General features: G+C 44.5%; 1 protein-coding gene across 1 annotated transcript in view; it reads right to left on the reverse strand.

The window, feature by feature from the left end:
- The window catches only part of Cfap54 (cilia and flagella associated protein 54), a 286,067-nt gene that overhangs the window by 136,077 nt on the left and 132,410 nt on the right, over nt 1-17,580 (reverse strand). The window contains exons 40-43 of the mRNA XM_036170056.1: nt 6,839-6,991; nt 3,736-3,930; nt 1,716-1,803; nt 1,220-1,429 (exon numbers count right to left, since the gene is read on the reverse strand). Of these exons, the coding sequence (XP_036025949.1) occupies nt 1,220-1,429; nt 1,716-1,803; nt 3,736-3,930; nt 6,839-6,991 (646 nt within the window). The remainder of the gene's footprint in view (nt 1-1,219; nt 1,430-1,715; nt 1,804-3,735; nt 3,931-6,838; nt 6,992-17,580) is intronic.

Consider the following 17,580-nt stretch of genomic DNA (forward strand, 5'->3'; position numbering starts at 1 on the left):
TCCACAGTTGTGATCTGCAGGTATTTGAAAGTGTGTCTAGGACCCAGGAAACATTGGGGGGACAAAAACGTGCAAGAAAACTTAAAGAAAAGTAAAGAATAAGATGAAAAGTTACCCTAGATCCCACCACTGGGAAGATTTCAGTTGATTTTCTTCTAGAACTTTTCCCTTATCATCACACACACAGAAACAAAAATGTGTTCATATTAAGATTAAAATTATACCATGGACACTGTAGATTTGATACACATTCCATAAGCCACTATTCTATTCAAGGACTTTAACATCATTACTTTAAAGAACTATAGTATTTTATTGTAGAGATATATTTTATTTAAACATCTCAACTTCAACTTGGTTTTTCTTCCACTGCTAAGATAAATGTAAGTAAAATTATGAGTGCTTATTTTATTAATTCCACCATGTAAATCCCTAGAATTGCCGGATTTTTGGCCAAAAAAAAAAAAAAGAAATATGAAGGTTTTACATGAGTGTGGTTGAGTAATTGCCCCCAAAGGCTGGGGCCATATGCTATGTTGCCATTCACCACATTAAGCCTGTCCAATCAAAATGAAAATCATGCCTCTCCGCCATGATTGTCTCCTCTTATGTCCCTTGGAGGAGTTTGTGTTTTCTTTATGTGACACTTGCAACCTGCCATTGCAGCTATAAACCAGATTACCTTCTCTTAAATCTTACTTAGATGAATAAAACCAGGCAGCTGGCCAGGCTGCAGTGACAACACAGTCCATCTGAGGTCATCTGTGTGGGTGCCAGAGGTGGGACTCTGCACTCAAGAGTGTCCTCTGCTCTGAGAATATGAGACTAGATAGGCCCTGTGGCTTCAGTCTCCTCTGGGAGACTTACAGCTAGGAACAGAAAATGACTTTCTTGCTTGAAATCACTAAGTAATGATTTCAGAGGCTCCAAGCTGAGGTGCCCTCAGCAATGATCATCTCTTCCCATGTGCCAATCTTCCTCTCTCTCTTTCCTAGGTCTCACTCAATGCTTTCCCAAGTCCTAAGTCTGTTGTACATGTATGTGTGTGTGTGTTCATGAGTTCATCTCCTGGGGGCAGAAATGCCACAGGAAGAGAGGACAGTTGTAAGTGAAAATATCACACGGCCTGAAATTGTGTTGCCCTATAGATGGACATAACCATAGAGGAGGCAAAGGTGGGCGGTAGCTGGCACACGGCTCATCCCATGTCCATACTCACTGCGCTATCTTTGCTGAGATCACTGCCCCTTGCAGACACCCCCAAATGCCAAGCTTTGATAGAAATTCTTCACTGTAGTCTTTGAAATCAGGAGGTGAACAGCTGTTGGTGGTACTGCGGAGCGGGGTGCCGAATTCTTTCCAGGTGTGCAGTGCATCTGGCTTTCTGAATATGTCATCAAGAGCTTGACACCAACACTTAAAAGCAGACCTGAGATGGAAACAGAGCACTGAGTGGGGTGTCCTCTGAGGCCAGTAATGAAAGCAGTCCCCACCCCTTCCCCACCAAGAGGAAAAGCAAGCAGCCCGAGGATGTGGCCACCGCAAATAGTAGCGTTTATCCCCTGTAGTATCTGTCTCAGGTCATGTGACGAATAAAGCAATTCCATGCAATATTATTTTAGAACTAGCATTTATGGGAGAAAATATTTTTCCTAATTAAAAAAGAAATCAAACAAACAAAAAACTTGTGTCTTTGCTAACTTCCAAAGCACTACCTTTTCTTCTCTGCAAAGATGAAGAGATTTCCGAGTGAATGCAACACCTGGACTTTAAGGCTCCTTTGGTTGCTGGCTTGGAGAACATCTGTATTTTTAATCAAGTCAAAGAACAAATGTCAGCGCTAAGGAAAATTTCCTTTATATTTGCAAGAATATTTTCAACAGCATTATTTCTTAACTGTGTAGATGGCAGTGAGAAAAGCTTCAGTTAATAGTGTTTTCAAATGTCACACGCTATATATACCCAGAGAGAGAGCAAACGAGGTTCTGTTTGAACACTGGAGAACAGGAGATTGAGTCTAATGCCCCAGAAACACAAAGGCTCCATGGAGAAAGCACAGTGAAGTCAGTCATGCAGGCAGAGCTGGTTAACGAAACTTACAGAGGAGTGGGGGGACGCTACAGCTACTGGGACCCTCAAGAAGGAGGTAGTGCCTGATTCTAGAGGTCCCAGAATGCCACTTGGAGAGGTAACAGACAGGAAGGTCCCAAGAATTGGTTTTCAGCAGAGAGCTGGCAGGATCCTAGCAGATCAGATTTTTCCTTTCACCTAGATGCAGGGTAGTAGCGAATATTTTTCATCACACACTTTTTAGCTTTCTAATAAATGCATAAGTAATTAGGCTTGTCTAACCAGAAGAAATGAACAGACAAGGCAGGAATTTCTAAGGTGGGCAGCACTCTCTCCTAGAGGGCATTTCTGAGACCTAAGGCAGGGTTCTGTGAGCTGTCACGAGGCAGCATTACCTAGAATGCTGCAGGTAACAAGCAGGGAGGCAGGATGCTCTGCAGAAACTTGCCCCACAGTGACCAAGAAAAGTAAGACGCCTGTTCATGAAGGACAATATCTAACTTTGTTTTATAGGGTTTTTTAAAGGATTTTTTGTCATATTTCTAATCATCCTGAATTTTCCAGAAATATAGCCATTGCAGTATTTGGTTTTGTTCAGAACTTGATTCACCAATACAGCACACCCGGGTCAATCTACACCCATCATCATGGCGATTCCTCATCTGAGATGGAAGCAGCTGCCTGAAGTACTTTCTCATTTATCTATTAAACTATAGGATCTAATTATAGAGTAATCTTGTATTCCTCCTTATTTTATCATTACAGCTCTGTACTGAATTATATTCAGAAATCACATATCCCAAACAACATATGAATTGCAGATTTTATTTGAGGAAATAAAGGGAGAGTTATATGATGTCTGTTGCAAAGGGGGCTGTCCCTGGGCATACAATATGGGTGAAGAACACACTATTGGATTTTTAGAAAAGCCACATCTAAGAGAAAGATGTGAAGAATGAGGTTGTTGAACACAGAGCAGAAGTATTTGTCAATGTCACCATACTCATGAGAGGCTCACAGTTCCACCAAGAGAACTGGGCAGAGGACTGGCCTACAGTCTTACAGTGGTCACAGCCAGGTGAGTAGCAGCAGGAGGCCAGAGGCATCTTCTGTCTCTAGAATGTTCTATCATAGCCTAAAAGACTGTGATGAATGGACCATACATTCAAGTTCTTTCATTGTTCTTAAATTTTTAAAATTGCTGGGCGGTGGTGGCACATGCCTTTAATCCCGGCACTTGGGAGGCAGAGGCAGGCGGATCTCTGTGAGTTTGAGGTCAGCCTGGTCTACAGAGCGAGATCCAAGACAGGCACCAAAACTACACAGAGAAACCCTGTCTCGAAAAACCAAAAAAAAAAAGAAAATTTTTTAATTCACTTATTAGTGTTTGTGGGTGGGGAGATGTGGTTGCAGGTGGGCATATCCTGTGGCACACATGTCAAGGTCAGAGGACAACTTTGTCAAGTCCGTTCTCCCCTTCCACCTTGACATGGGTTCTGAGGATTGAACTGAAGCCTCCACTCTTGTGCACCAAGCACTTTCACTGGTTGAGCGTCTCATCTCGACAGCCCTCGTCCTACTTTTGAAGGTAACATTTCAGGACCAGAGGTCATCTCATGCTAACACTGAAGGTCATACTGACAGTTTGTAATGGGTTGGCCTTACCAATGGTTTGGTAATGGGAAGAAATCACCAGCCCGAGCTGTGAGTAGGGAAGTTTGCTTTTCTCCACGGAGCTGAAAACTCGGAAGTTTTCCTGAGAAAGGTCAGGAGGTATTGGCATGTGCATCTCTTCTGTTCCCAGGCAGAAGTCCACCTTTCCTGAGGAAAACTGCGGGTTGTTTGTCCCTCCTTTGTCTCCTGAAAATATAGGTGGAAAGTGGGAAACATTAAGTAGAGAAAGAGAGGAAAGACAGAAAGGTAGAGGAATGCCAAGGGAGAGGACAGGACAGGCTTTTGAATACACATTGGCTTTTCCACAGTCAGAGGAATGCAGTTTTCTTAGCCCTGGGGTCCAGGATTTATACTGGAGTCTGCAGCTGTTCAAGTGGATGGGCTCTGTACTTTTGTTTCAGGGAAAGTACTACTGAGGGGCAGCCAGCCAGGCTAAGACATTACAGAAGGACAGACAGACAGGCTAAGGCACTACAGAAGGACAGGCAGACAGGCTAAGGCACTGCAGAAGGACAGGCAGACAGACTAAGGCACTACAGAAGGACAGGCACACAGGCTAAGACATTACAGAAGGACAGACAGACTAAGGCACTGCAGAAGGACAGGCAGACAGGCTAAGGCACTGCAGAAGGACAGGCAGACAGGCTAAGGCACTACAGAAGGACAGGCACACAGGCTAAGACATTACAGAAGGACAGACAGACTAAGGCACTGCAGAAGGACAGGCAGACAGGCTAAGGCACTACAGAAGGACAGGCAGACAGGCTAAGGCACTGCAGAAGGACAGGAAGACAGGCTAAGACACTACAGAAGGACAGACAGACTAAGGCACTGCAGAAGGACAGGCAGACAGGCTAAGACACTACAGGACAGACAGGCTAAGGCACTACAGAAGGACAGGCAGACAGGCTTAAGGCACTACAGAAGGACAGGCACACAGGCTAAGGCACTGCAGAAGGACAGGCACACAGGCTAAGACATTACAGAAGGACAGACAGACAGGCTAAGGCACTACAGAAGGACAGACAGACAGGCTAAGGCACTGCAGAAGGACAGGCAGACAGGCTAAGGCACTACAGAAGGACAGGCACACAGGCTAAGACATTACAGAAGGACAGACAGACTAAGGCACTGCAGAAGGACAGGCAGACAGGCTAAGGCACTACAGAAGGACAGACAGACAGGCTAAGGCACTACAGAAGGACAGGCACACAGGCTAAGGCACTACAGAAGGACAGGAAGACAGGCTAAGACACTACAGAAGGACAGACAGACTAAGGCACTGCAGAAGGACAGGCAGACAGGCTAAGGCACTACAGAAGGACAGGCAGACAGGCTAAGGCACTACAGAAGGACAGGAAGACAGGCTAAGACACTACAGAAGGACAGACAGGCTAAGGCACTGCAGAAGGACAGGCAGACAGGTTAAGACACTACAGGACAGACAGATAGGCTAAGGCACTACATAAGGACAGGCAGACAGGCTAAGGCACTGCAGAAGGACAGGCAGACAGGCTAAGGCACTACAGAAGGACAGGCACACAGGCTAAGGCACTACAGAAGGACAGGCAGACAGGCTAAGGACTACAGAAGGACAGACAGACTAAGGCACTGCAGAAGGACAGACAGACAGGCTAAGGCACTGCGGAAAGACAGACAGACAGGTAGGAACTACAGAAGGACAGGCAGACAGACTAAGGCACTACAGAAGGACAGGCAGACAGGTATGCACTACAGGACAGACAGACAAGCTAAAGCTGAGCTAGTACTCTGCCTCTTTTGCAAGCTGGGGGCAGTTAGCGGACTTGAGTATGCCTTCTTAAAAATAGTTTCCCATAGTTAAGATTTTAGTTCATCTCTGGGACAGAAAGCTCTTGGAGAGAAGCAACATGTTTGTAGCTCTGACCTGAAACAGGAAGAAAGCAATGGAGAAAAATCTGTCTTGTTAGAAGATCAGAGAACATATGGGGAGCAATGTGGAGGAGCCAAGGGAGAAGCTGTGAGTGGACTGAAGTCCACACCTGAGGACTTGGGATGAACTACTGACAATGGTCCAGTATCGGGTGAGCCTTGGGGTGAGCTGGGAGAAGGGTTCTGAGGCGTTTTGTAACTCGTGTCCTCATGCACCAATAATGTATCTAGAATTGGAAGGTGTGGATATGATATGGAGAATTGATTTAGCATACTCCCCAGAACTCATCAATGAAGCTAGGCTGGCTGGCCAGGGAGCACCAGGGAACCACTTCCTCAGCTGTGGTGTTGAGCAGGCTCTGCTTCACATGGACTCTAGAGATGAAGCCCAGGTCCTGATGCTTGCATGACAAGCACTTTGCCCACTGAACTATCCCTGGCATCTACACCTCATCTATACTCACCCCTCCTAATGGTCCTCCTTTGTTCCTTTCCCTGGCCCCTTCCTCCCCTCCAAAGAGTCCCTTCATGCCACATAAATCCTGTCGCTCTTTCTCCCTCCCTCTCCCAGTCCCTGTAAAAGAAATTTTAAGGAAGTCGGGCAGTGGTGGCGCACGCCTTTAATCCCAGCACTTGTGAGGCAGAGGCAGGTGGATCTCTGTGAGTTCGAGGCCAGCCTGGTCTACAGAGTGAGTTCCAGGAAAGGCTCAAAGCTACACAGAGAAACCCTGTCTCGAAAAACCAAAAGCAGAAAAGAAAAAGAAATTTTAAGGATGCATTTTTTTTCAGTCCATCTATTTCTTTGAGACTGATAAGTGGCACCTGGTAAAAGGTTCTGCTTAACTTGGGATGAGTCAGTCATCTCCCAAAGGACGGTTATCGGAGCTCTACACCTGCAAGGAAAGCTCCCGGAACACCGAGACACAGAACCAAAACTTTAATAGACACCATTTTGCTTGATGTCTCCCGTATCCAGGAAGCTGGCGAATTGAGCAGAAAGTTTAAAGGCAGGTCGGGTGTCTTGGTGGAGAAAAGCATATGAGAGAGATGATGAAATGTGCCAGGCAAAATGGAAAAGGCTGCCGGGGAGAAGCATGTGGCCATGGGAAGATTGTGAGGCCAGAACATTCTGCAGGATGGTTCCCCATGTGAGTCCAGATCAAGGGACAGAATAGACCTTTACCTTGAGTCTGTGCAATAAGTAACAAAAGCAGCTTTCTGCTGTGTCGGACTGATCTGTTATGATACTTGGACTTTTCCAGGCTCTCTCGAAAGCATCTCAAAGTGTCTGCCACATCCACAGGAACACAGACAAGCTGTTTGGCCTGATTATGTTCTGAAACAGAGGAAAACATTAGGGATGAATTACGACACGATCCCACAAGTCATAAGGCAGGTCTAGCTCAGAGACCTTCTTGGCCTGGACCCAAAGCTGCTGAATCCAAGGGCCCCAGTCTGTAGCAGGCATTTGACGCATAGATGAATTTTGCCTTTTAGCATATTTCAAAGCTCTAATTTTTGAGCAAAGTTTTAATTTTTTTATTCTTAAGAAATGCAAATAACCTTAGATCTTGCCAGTTTTCCTTATGAAGCCTCCTACTTTTTCATTTAAAAAAAAATGAAATAACCTCCTTTTCAACAGCCTCTTCAAAGCCCAGGTGCTTTGGGAAACAGACGAAAGGAGGCAACAGGAAACATCTGGGAGACTGGCAGCTGATCTCAGAAGGGAAGAGGAAGGCAGGTCCTGAGAGAGGACAAGCAGCTGAGGCCATGCGTGGGGCTGGATCAGGTGCTCTGGTGCATGCCAGGAAGGGGAACCCACGGGAAAGCGGCTGCTAGGCCCCTGGGCAGTGAGAGTGGTCCAGGAATTGGACTGGGCTGCAGGTGAGCTGCACACAGACCAGATACGGCCTGGAGGAGAGTGGACTTGCAGGATTCCGCACCGGACAGCTAGAAGATTTACTTCTTCAATCAGCTGAACAAGTAGAATGTCTCAGAAAAAAATTTAAGGTCTTGATAATGTAGCCACTTCCTAGTTAATAGAACACTAAGAGGTTAAAGGGTGTGGCCTCATCCTTAAGAAGTATCCCGTCTAGCTGATAAGGCTTTCCAGCACAAGAGAATTAAAGTCACATTTGCAGAGAGAATCTGATTAAATGACCAAATGAGAGAAATAAAAAAGACAGAAATAAAGAAGGGCAGAAAAGGGTACGCTGATATCTCTCTGGCCCTAATACGTCTAATGAGTTACTGTGATTGATTGACTCCTAAAAACAGCCATGAAGGATAGAGACCATTATTACCCTTATCTTACAGATGAGGAAAATTAGGCATGGAGGGACCTGCCAGATCAGCATCATAACCAGGAATTTGGGGCAGGGGTGCTCCTGAGAACACAGAAACATCTTGTGCCAGCATTGAGACACACAGACAGGAGGGATGGTATGGAGTTCCAGACACAGTGAGCAAACGTGGCTATCCTGTTGAACGGAAGGGTCCACTCCAGCACTGAAGCTTTCATTAAAGGAGATGCCTTTATTTTCTGCAATGGAGAACCAGGGACATGTTTCCAGCAGGACTTGTACCCACAGACAGGTATCTTAGAAGGTTAGGTACCAGCTGTGTTCATGTAGGAGTGCCCCAGAGAGAGGCAGTGGCTAAGAGACTGTTTCTCCTGCGACATAAACACTGTGTGACTTCACTGGACTGGGGTTTGTGCAGTGGCTACCAGGAAGCTGCTGGGGGTAATGGGAATGGTCAATGGCCTCCATGGTAAAAGAATCATCGCCAGGGGTAGTGGCGCACACCTTTAATCCCAGCACTCGGGAGGCAGATGCAGGCAGATCTTTGTGAGTTCAAGGCCAGCCTGGGCTACAGAGTGAGTTCTAGGAAAGGCGCAAAGCTACACAGAGAAACCCTGTCTCGGAAAAAAAAAAAAAAAATCAAGGGAGGCACCTCTGCCTCCACTCCAAGGAAAATAAAGAATCAAAGCAAGGCGGGGAGCTTTGGAAAATATCCATCCAGCCCCTACACCAGTGCCCACCTGCTTTCTGAGACCTCCATTCTAGCAATTCTCAACTGCCCCCTGCTTCAAAGTGTCCATTTCCTCCTCCATAGAATCATTCCCCACAGTGTGTGTTGCTGTTATTTCTCCCATCTTTAAAAGAGAAAAGGATCTCTCTCTCGACTCGTTTCCCCTCAGGCTCTCATCCTGTTTCTCCATTCCACTTTCTACCAAAATCCCCCCAAACGTCGTCTGCACTCAGACAAACAGAAATTGTTTTCTATTCCTTTTTAAACCAGGTGTCTCTCCTCTCTGGAACAAAAGTCCCTCCCCACCTAACTGATCTCTCATTCTGGTTCTCTCAACCCAACCTCTTGACCTTGGGACCACAGGCCTCAGTCCTTAGATGCCTTTCTTCCTTTCTTAATTTACTTTCACCCCACAAAGATCATCCCTGCTCTTGTGTTTCAATATCAATGTTCTGGTGGCTCTCAAATGTTTATCTCTGGCCCCAACGACCCCCCCAAACTCTCACTCATCTATCTAAAGCTACACATAGCTGTGAGTGTGACAACTCAATCCTAACATGTCCCCAGCTGACACGATCCCAGATGACTTCCTAACACACACACACACACACACACACACACACACACACACACACACGAACGCACGCACGCACGCACGCAGACAGGCACATGCTTGTCTACTTCCAATCTTTCCTGTCTCAGTAGAGAACAGCTCCATCTTTATAGATGTTCAACCAAAAGGTGGAATTGTCTTTAACTCTTCTCCTTTTAGGTTCCAAATCAAATCCATAGCAAGTCATAGAGAATCGTCCTTCAGAAAATACCTAAAATCCACCATCTCTCAAGGACTCCTCTCCACTTCCACTGTGTCTGGGCCCTGCTACTTCCTTTGGAATTAAAACAATTGTCCTAGTGTTTTAAAGGGAATTGCCTTCCCTTTCTACCCCAGCCATGCCTACTATATGCTCCAACACTGCAGCAAGCTTTCTCAAATGTAGTAGACCACCAGCTCCCCAATAGTAACATGGAGACTTAACATTAATTATGAAAGCTTGGCCTTTAGTTTAGGCTATTTCCCAGATAGCTCCTGTAACTTAATTAGCCTGCTCTTGTTAATCTACATGTTGCCGTGTGGCTTGGTTACCTCTCCTCTGTAGCGTTTATCAGACTTGCTCCTCATCTCACTGGCGTCCCTTCCCTCGCTTCTTCCCAGAGTCCTCTCTCTCTCTCCCTGGAAGTCCCGCCTAGTCTCTCCTGCCTAGCTATTGGCCGTTCAGCTTTATATTAAACCAACCACAATGGCACATCTGCACACAGCGTAAACAAATATCCCACAACACACCAGTTTCTGGAAGATCCCGTTTAAAATGTAAATTCTCCTGTGTCGCTCCTTGCCAGAAACCCTTCTTCTGCTCCCTCTGTCATCCATGGAAAACACAAGACTTCTTAAAACCACCTGCCTGAACTTGTGGGAACTGGACCCTCAACTGCTGCCTGCTTCCTACTCTTCTGTCCTTCACGCCCTTCTACAGCAGGCATGCTGCCAGTCCTCAGACTTCACACAATTGGCTCACAGTGTTCAAAACATTCTTCTCTCACATATCCTGTGCCTTGCTTCTAAATTCCTTGAGGTTATTGTGTAGCTGTTGACTCCTCAGGGAGGCCTTCGTTTATCATTTCTCCTCCCAGACCATCGCCGCATTACTGGGATCTTCTGACATGCTAAGCCTTACTTACATATTGGGAGTCTCCACTAGGAGGAAGTTCATCAAAGACAAAGTCTTTGTCCATTTAGTCCACTACTCATCCCTAGAACCTGATACCTGTTACGTGATCCATGTCAAAGAATTCTGTTAACAAATTCATGACTGCAGGTCTTCAAAGTTGAATGGCTTGGGCATGTTTTATAAATAATCTCTTTTGTAGGCTAATGTCCATGATCCTGCCTTGGTGCCCTACTGTATTCTCTCCAAACACACCCTTTATTCCTCATACCCTACCCTGCACACGCCCTACCCTTATTTACAACACCGTCAAGTTTGTAGATTGCTAGTTTTTTTTTCTTGCAAGAATTCATTAGCTACTAGTTTTATCTTCTTCTGCTAAAAGACTGAGGTCAGAGAAAGAAGATAAACAAATGCCTCAGGAAAGTCTGGCTACCATAACAAAGTACCATAGACCACATGACCTATAAGCAAAAGAAACTTACCTTTCACAGATGGGAAGGCTGGGGGTCTCAGACCAAGGTGCCAACATGCTCAAGTTTTGGTGATGGCCTTCACTTCTGATTGCTGGCAGCTACCTTCAAACAGCATCCCTTTCACATCACAAAAAGAGGCCTAGAGCACTCTCATGTGCTTCCTTCAAAGAACACAATCCCACTCATGAGGAGTCTACCCTCGTGACCTGCTCTTCTTTTAAAGGCCCCACTTCTAATATCACATTGGAACTAGAATTACAGCGCATTAATTTTGAAGGGCCAGAAACATTTGGCCCACAACAAGACAACAAGCCAAGAAAAAGGAAGAAGGCTACAAAAAAAAAAAAAAAAAAAAAAACTCCCATGTATTAGTGAGAGACACACCCATGAAATATCAACAAGTCCTGAACAATTCCAACACCAATTAACATCCAAATGGATGGACTCCATCCCTAGATGAGGAGTTACAGAAAATTAACAACAGTTGAAATGCAGGGAGGAGGGACTGAGTCTTCCCCAGGACTATCATCTCCCAGCCCTAAGAACATATAATACAAACAAGCAACACTAAATTACTCAACAGGTTGTATTTATATATTTATTCATTTATATCTGTATGAGTATGCATGAAAGTAATAATTAAAGAAAAGAGGTAATAAACTTAAGATAGGGTGATAGAGAAGGGGTTGAAGGGAGGGGAAATGATGTAATACTTTAATTTTTAAAGTAAATAAAATAATATGAGAGGGAATTACTTTCTCCAGGCTTAGTTTTAAAAGACCCATTAAAATTAGTTGATAGCATTCACCTCAGAGAGTCATTGTTTTGGGAAGTATCTGTTGTAGGGTAGGCATTTGCTTTATGGAGACTCACATCACCACTGCCATGTATACAGTTTTTTAAAACAGGCTTGTATCACATCACAACACTTTGCAACATGAGTCCCACAAGCTTACATCATCCAATGGCATTAGGCACCTTTGTTTACTCTTGGCATACCAATGAAACTGCCCAGCCACTCCTTTCTCATAATGTATCCCTGTCGTGAAGAGTCATACGGCTGTATATGGAGCACTTGTGCATACCGGGCAACCTGTGCAGCACTGAAGAGATACAAGTGAACAGAACATGGAACTGGCTGTCATACAACCAACATTCCAGGCTAAACCTTGAAAATGTATTCAAATAAATGGTCTGAATGAGACCACCCTGCTGCTCAAGTGTCTTTATGGAACCTCTGTAGATAGCTGACGCCTCTTTTTATTTTCCTAAATGTCCTTTTTTATTTTTTTTCTTTCTTTAGAGTTTTAGCACACCTTTTCCCTTGTGTGGTGGTGATGTAACTGTTTCTGTCTCTATGAGATACAACAAAGAAGAAAGGAAAATCATGAGTCCCAGGCTAACCCCCATGGGTCTATATCAAGGGGATTGCACTTCAAAATTTTCCCAGGGTCATTCCAGGAAGTATTTCAAAGTCAGTAATAGTATTTCAATAGTTTGGCATCAATGAGGAGGAAAAGTCATGTAAGGAGTGGGCTACTATGCATTTCACTGTACCCACATATAAAGTAAACGCTAATCAAACCCAAGTGTTGGGTCTACCAAGGAAGGAACCTAGAGAGAAAGATGAAGTCTGCTTTCCACACAGTTGATCACGTCCACCCCAATGCCCAGAGACATTAAAAACAATACCTGTCAAAGCTGAAAATTCCAGCACACCTGAGAACAGACTAGCCCTATCAGAGAACTTAAATGTCCAATCAGATCAAGACTCAAAATAGAGGTCCTGGGCAGGATGTAAGAAAGTTTCAATAAAAAGCATATCTAAGGTTATCTTCCACACAGAGCTTAATGATCAGGCAAGCTACTCATCCACACAAGAACAACCTGTAAGACAAGTTAGTCTCACTTCTTCAAATCCTGCTGAGATTATACCAAATTACATATGCATTACTAAACAGTTGAAGGGAGCATAAGATGTTGTAAATAATGAGAACACCAAATGTTTCTAGGCTCTGGGGCATCGCGGTATCTGTTGTGAAGAATTTAAACACATTACCACCAAATGTTTTTATGCCACAAGAAATTCTGGTGTGGAACCTGTCCCAAGTAGACTCTGCCTTATAAAAAAAATTACAAGCATTTCATAGAGACATACCCAAGGCCCAACATAGTTATAAACATGTTAATGGGCTGGGTTCAGGATACTGAGAAAATTTCATCATCTTAAACCCAAAAGCATAGGCCAAAGATGTTTCTAGCTTTATGGGTCCCTGATTCTTACAAAGAGGTTCAAGTCAGAAGCCAAGTTTATAATAACTCAATAGAAAACCTGTATGTGTGCTGGGTCACCTAGAATTACCATACCACCATAATAATTCAGAATAAAGTGTTTTCCTCATATGACCACTGAAAAATATCAACTTTTTTTTTTTTTTTGATATTTCAAGACAGGGTTTCTCTGTGTAGCTTTGCACCTTTCCTGGAACTCACTTTGTAGGCCAGGCTAGCCTCAAACTCACAGAGATCCTCCTGACTCTGCCTCCCGAGTACTGGGATTAAAGACGTGCACCACCACCGCCCGGCTCTACTTCTTTCTTGAGTGCTTTATATTTATAAATGACTATAATCTAAAGTATACAATGCCAAATGAGCTTGATAGCTCAACAAAACAGTTGTGGATGGAACAATTGTTCACATTATTTATTATTATTATTATTATTATTGTTGTTGTTGTTATTGTTATTGTTATTATTATTATTTAGGCTAGAGCTTGAATAAAAAATCCCTCTACTCAGTAGTAATGTTTAATTTTCTTTTCTAAAATGTGAACATAACAATATCTACCTCCCAAGACCATTAAAATTAAAGCATCTTACAGAGTTCCAGCTCAGTATTACCAATGCCATGTAATATTTTCAAACTTGTATTTCCTCAATAGAATATTCCTATTCTAATTACAGCTCAAACAGCACATACTTCCAACACAGTTGTAAATCAAAGGGGCACTGTACACTGGCTTCACCTGCCTTCCCTTTGGCCCCTCACCCACTCCTAACTGCCTACATAAATGCAGTTTCATAGGAGGCAACAAAAGTGCTTTCCAGACTCACCACATCCATCACCAACTAGCATCTTCTGGCTTTCAGGGCTACAATCTCCCCAGTATGCTTTTCTTCCGCCATTGATGGGAATCATCATTTTGATGACCACCATGCTTGGCACATTTTCTCATGGTTGTAGCTATTCTTTATAGAAGAGAAAACATAAAAGCAACTGTATTTGAGTAAGGATCCTAAGGCAGGAGGCATACTCCAACCCCAAGGTCTGCAGACAAATCCAAATGAAGAAAGGAAGACCACTCCTTGATGGGAGCAGTCATGTGTGACTACAAGATGATCCTCCAAGTGAGTATGGAATCTGAGGGATGAGCATCCCAGGAAACCTCCAGCACCCTCTAGCCTCCACAATGCTCTGCAAATACTTCCCATCGCTCCTACTCCCCTCTTTCAGACTGTCCACTCTTGTCTTTCTCCTGAAACCTCCGGTCTTAGCAACCTTGGCTATGCTCTAAACCCTCATCACTGAAAAAGTCCCTCCTACCCAACAAGTGTCTTCAACTTCCAGCATTATAAACCTTCCGGCATCAAGCCTAATTTCTCACCCTTCCTTTCTACCTTAGGAGAAGGAGCACCCCCATGCTCCTATCTGCATCCCAGTCTCTACCTTCATTCTCCTCAAGATCCTCGCTCTATCAAAAGCCATTCTCTACGGTTTCTAGGCTTTCCTTCTCTATGGCTCTTTCCACATGGACACACTTCCTCCAATAGAAAGACACACATAAAATGAGACCAGAAGGCCAGAAGGTGGTAGAGCATTTGCCAAGCATGTACAAGCCCTACCCTCAAGCCTCAGGCTTTCTGAAAGGCAATTCATTACCCACTGAATCCCTGCAGATGTGACTCAGCACTACTACCCCCACAACACAAATATTCCCAACTGTCCTCCTCATCATTTCCAGTCACAAAGCCATCCACTCAGCAAACAGATATACATTAAGCACTGCCAATGACATTCTGGTTATATCAATGACCACGACAAAGATTCCTGCTTTCACAGAGCTTGCATTGTATCAAGGAAGCCCATCAACCAATAGATGCAACACAAATTCTGAAATATGTGCCATGATTAAAATAAGTGCTTCATGAGACTTTGCACAGTGCTGGGTAAAGGAACTGGGAGGAGCAGTTTCAGTCGGAATGGTCAGGACAAGTGTCCTTTAAGAAATGAGATGTAGGGCTGGGGATTTAGCTCAGTGGTAGAGTGCTTGCCTAGCAAGCGCAAGGCCCTGGGTTCAATCCCCAGCTTAAAAAAAAAGAAGAAAAAGAAAAAGAAATGAGATGTAGTGAGCTGGCTTTTTGGAGCCCACTACCTACAGTGGGACACCTCCTACAGCCTGGGGCCAGGGGGAGACTCTTGGACCTGCTTCCACTGAATGTACCAGGCTCTGCTGACTCCCCATGGGAGGCCTTACTTTCTTGTAGGAGGGAATAGGGGGTGGGTTGGAAGGAGAGTCTGGAGGGGCAGGAAGAGGGAAGAAGAGAATCTGTGATTGGTATGTAAAATGAATCAAAAAATCTTAAGTAAGAAAAGAAATGAGATTCAGGACTTAAAGGAGGAGAGGGTTTTGCAGTCAGACACCTTGGTGTGGGATCATGGAAACCACTAGAACAAGGCAAAGATATGAAAGCAAAAAGGCAGTAGCAATGGCTACCAGATTGCAATACCCCTCACCCCACAGAGATTTATAGCTGCACATTGATTTTTGCACAGATGCTTTGTGAATATTCACTTACAGGTATCTAATACGCTTGGTTTATTGTTTCCATTCTTCAGAATAGAAGAAAGGGGATGTGATAAATCATACAGTGGTCCTTAAAGCTGCAATTATGTTATGTCTGCTGACATCCCACTGCCCAAAGTATCATGGCCATACTTCAAAGGAAGCACTTCTAATTCTATTTGAGTTGGAGAGTCAGAGTTCAGGGGCCCAATGACTATCCTGGATACAAGCCAAGGAAGAACATACTGGAGTAAGCATGGACAGAGACTGGAAGTGGGGGGTGGAAAATCTGAGAATAGGGCACGCAAGGTCAAGGGGAGGGAAGGAAGGAGGGAGAGAGAGAGAGAGAGAGAGAGAGAGAGAGAGAGAGAGAAGAGCCAAGAACAAGAAATATTGGCAGGGTATTATAATTAAGTAAATAAATTAAACTAGGAGCTGGAGAGATGGGTCAGCAGTTAAGAGCACTTGTTCTTGCAGAGGACCTGGGTTTGATTCCCAGCACCCATACGGTGCCTCACAACCATCTTCAACTCCAGTTCCAGGGGATCTGACACCTTCTTCTTGCCTCCATGGGCACCAAGAATACACAGGGTGCACACACATACATACATGCAGGCAAAAGACTTATACACATAAAACAAGGTCATCTTTACAAAGTTAAGAATAAATGAACTAATGAGCCTAAGCAGTGCCCTTAGCACAAAGCATATGGTACATGAATGTGCCGTCTGTCGAGGCTGCGCTCACTCCATACTTACCAGACAAACTTCCCAGACTGCAGCATCTGAGTCCTGTGTCCTGTGTCAAGGTGGCTGCTTCACTGTCCTATCAGCAGCTCAATGGTCAATTCTTACTGAATGAGGACACAGAGGCAATAGACAGACCGTTCTTATGGAGAGCTCATAAGATGTGGGAGCGATCTGTCACTGTTGAATAGCCACACCATGCTGTGACTGGCATTGCTTCCTAAATGTGATAGCCTCGGGTCTATATTCCACAGAGCTCTCCCTGACTCCAACTGCCACCAAGGTATTGATGACTAAACAGTTCTCCAAACCAGCTCACTTTGAACATCAAATTAGTACATCTAACCACCTACCCAATACCACTCCTTAGTTATCCACCAACCATCTACGCCATGCCTCTTCCCAGGTATCCACCAACCATCTACACCATGCCTCTCCTCAGCCATCCAGGCAAATTCAGGAATGCAACAGCAGCCCTTTCTTCTGACCCGTGCCTCCTTTCATTGGTTTCCTGTCTGGATGAAGGCATCATTATCCAACCAGGCACCTGATGCACACCACAACAATGAGTTCCTCCGTCCTCATCTGCCCCACCCCATGCCTAGTCACAATAGAATGGAGTCCTGGGGAAACTCTTTCCCCCTCTTCCATGTCTGTTCCCTCTCTACTGTAACTGCTCAGCTGCAGCCCTCCATTTATATACAAGCCGGGAGCAGCGACTCTCTGGCTTACACACAGGCTCCTTTGAACCTATTTTCCACATTGCTGTAGAAGATTCTTTGAAGAGGGTGGAAGAGATCATTTGACTCTTGCCTCCTTGCATCATTTTGCCTGGCTCCCCTCTGCTCCCTGCTTAAAGCTGAGCCTCTTCATCTTGCTCAGTGAGGTATTTTACTGCCTACTTCCTGCCAACCTTGATGACCTTTTACCTTTCTGCAGTCCCTCAAAGGTGAAGGCCAGCTATACACTATTGCAGTTTATAGCAACAGGGATAGAAATAATATTATCCAGTACAATACCCACTTTATTTATCTCCTTGGACAGACCATAAATTCCTCTCCAACAAAATATAATCTCATTCATCTTTGTATTCTTGGTACCTT

This window comes from Onychomys torridus, chromosome 20 (genome assembly GCF_903995425.1).
Source record: "Onychomys torridus chromosome 20, mOncTor1.1, whole genome shotgun sequence".
NCBI lineage: Eukaryota > Metazoa > Chordata > Mammalia > Rodentia > Cricetidae > Onychomys > Onychomys torridus.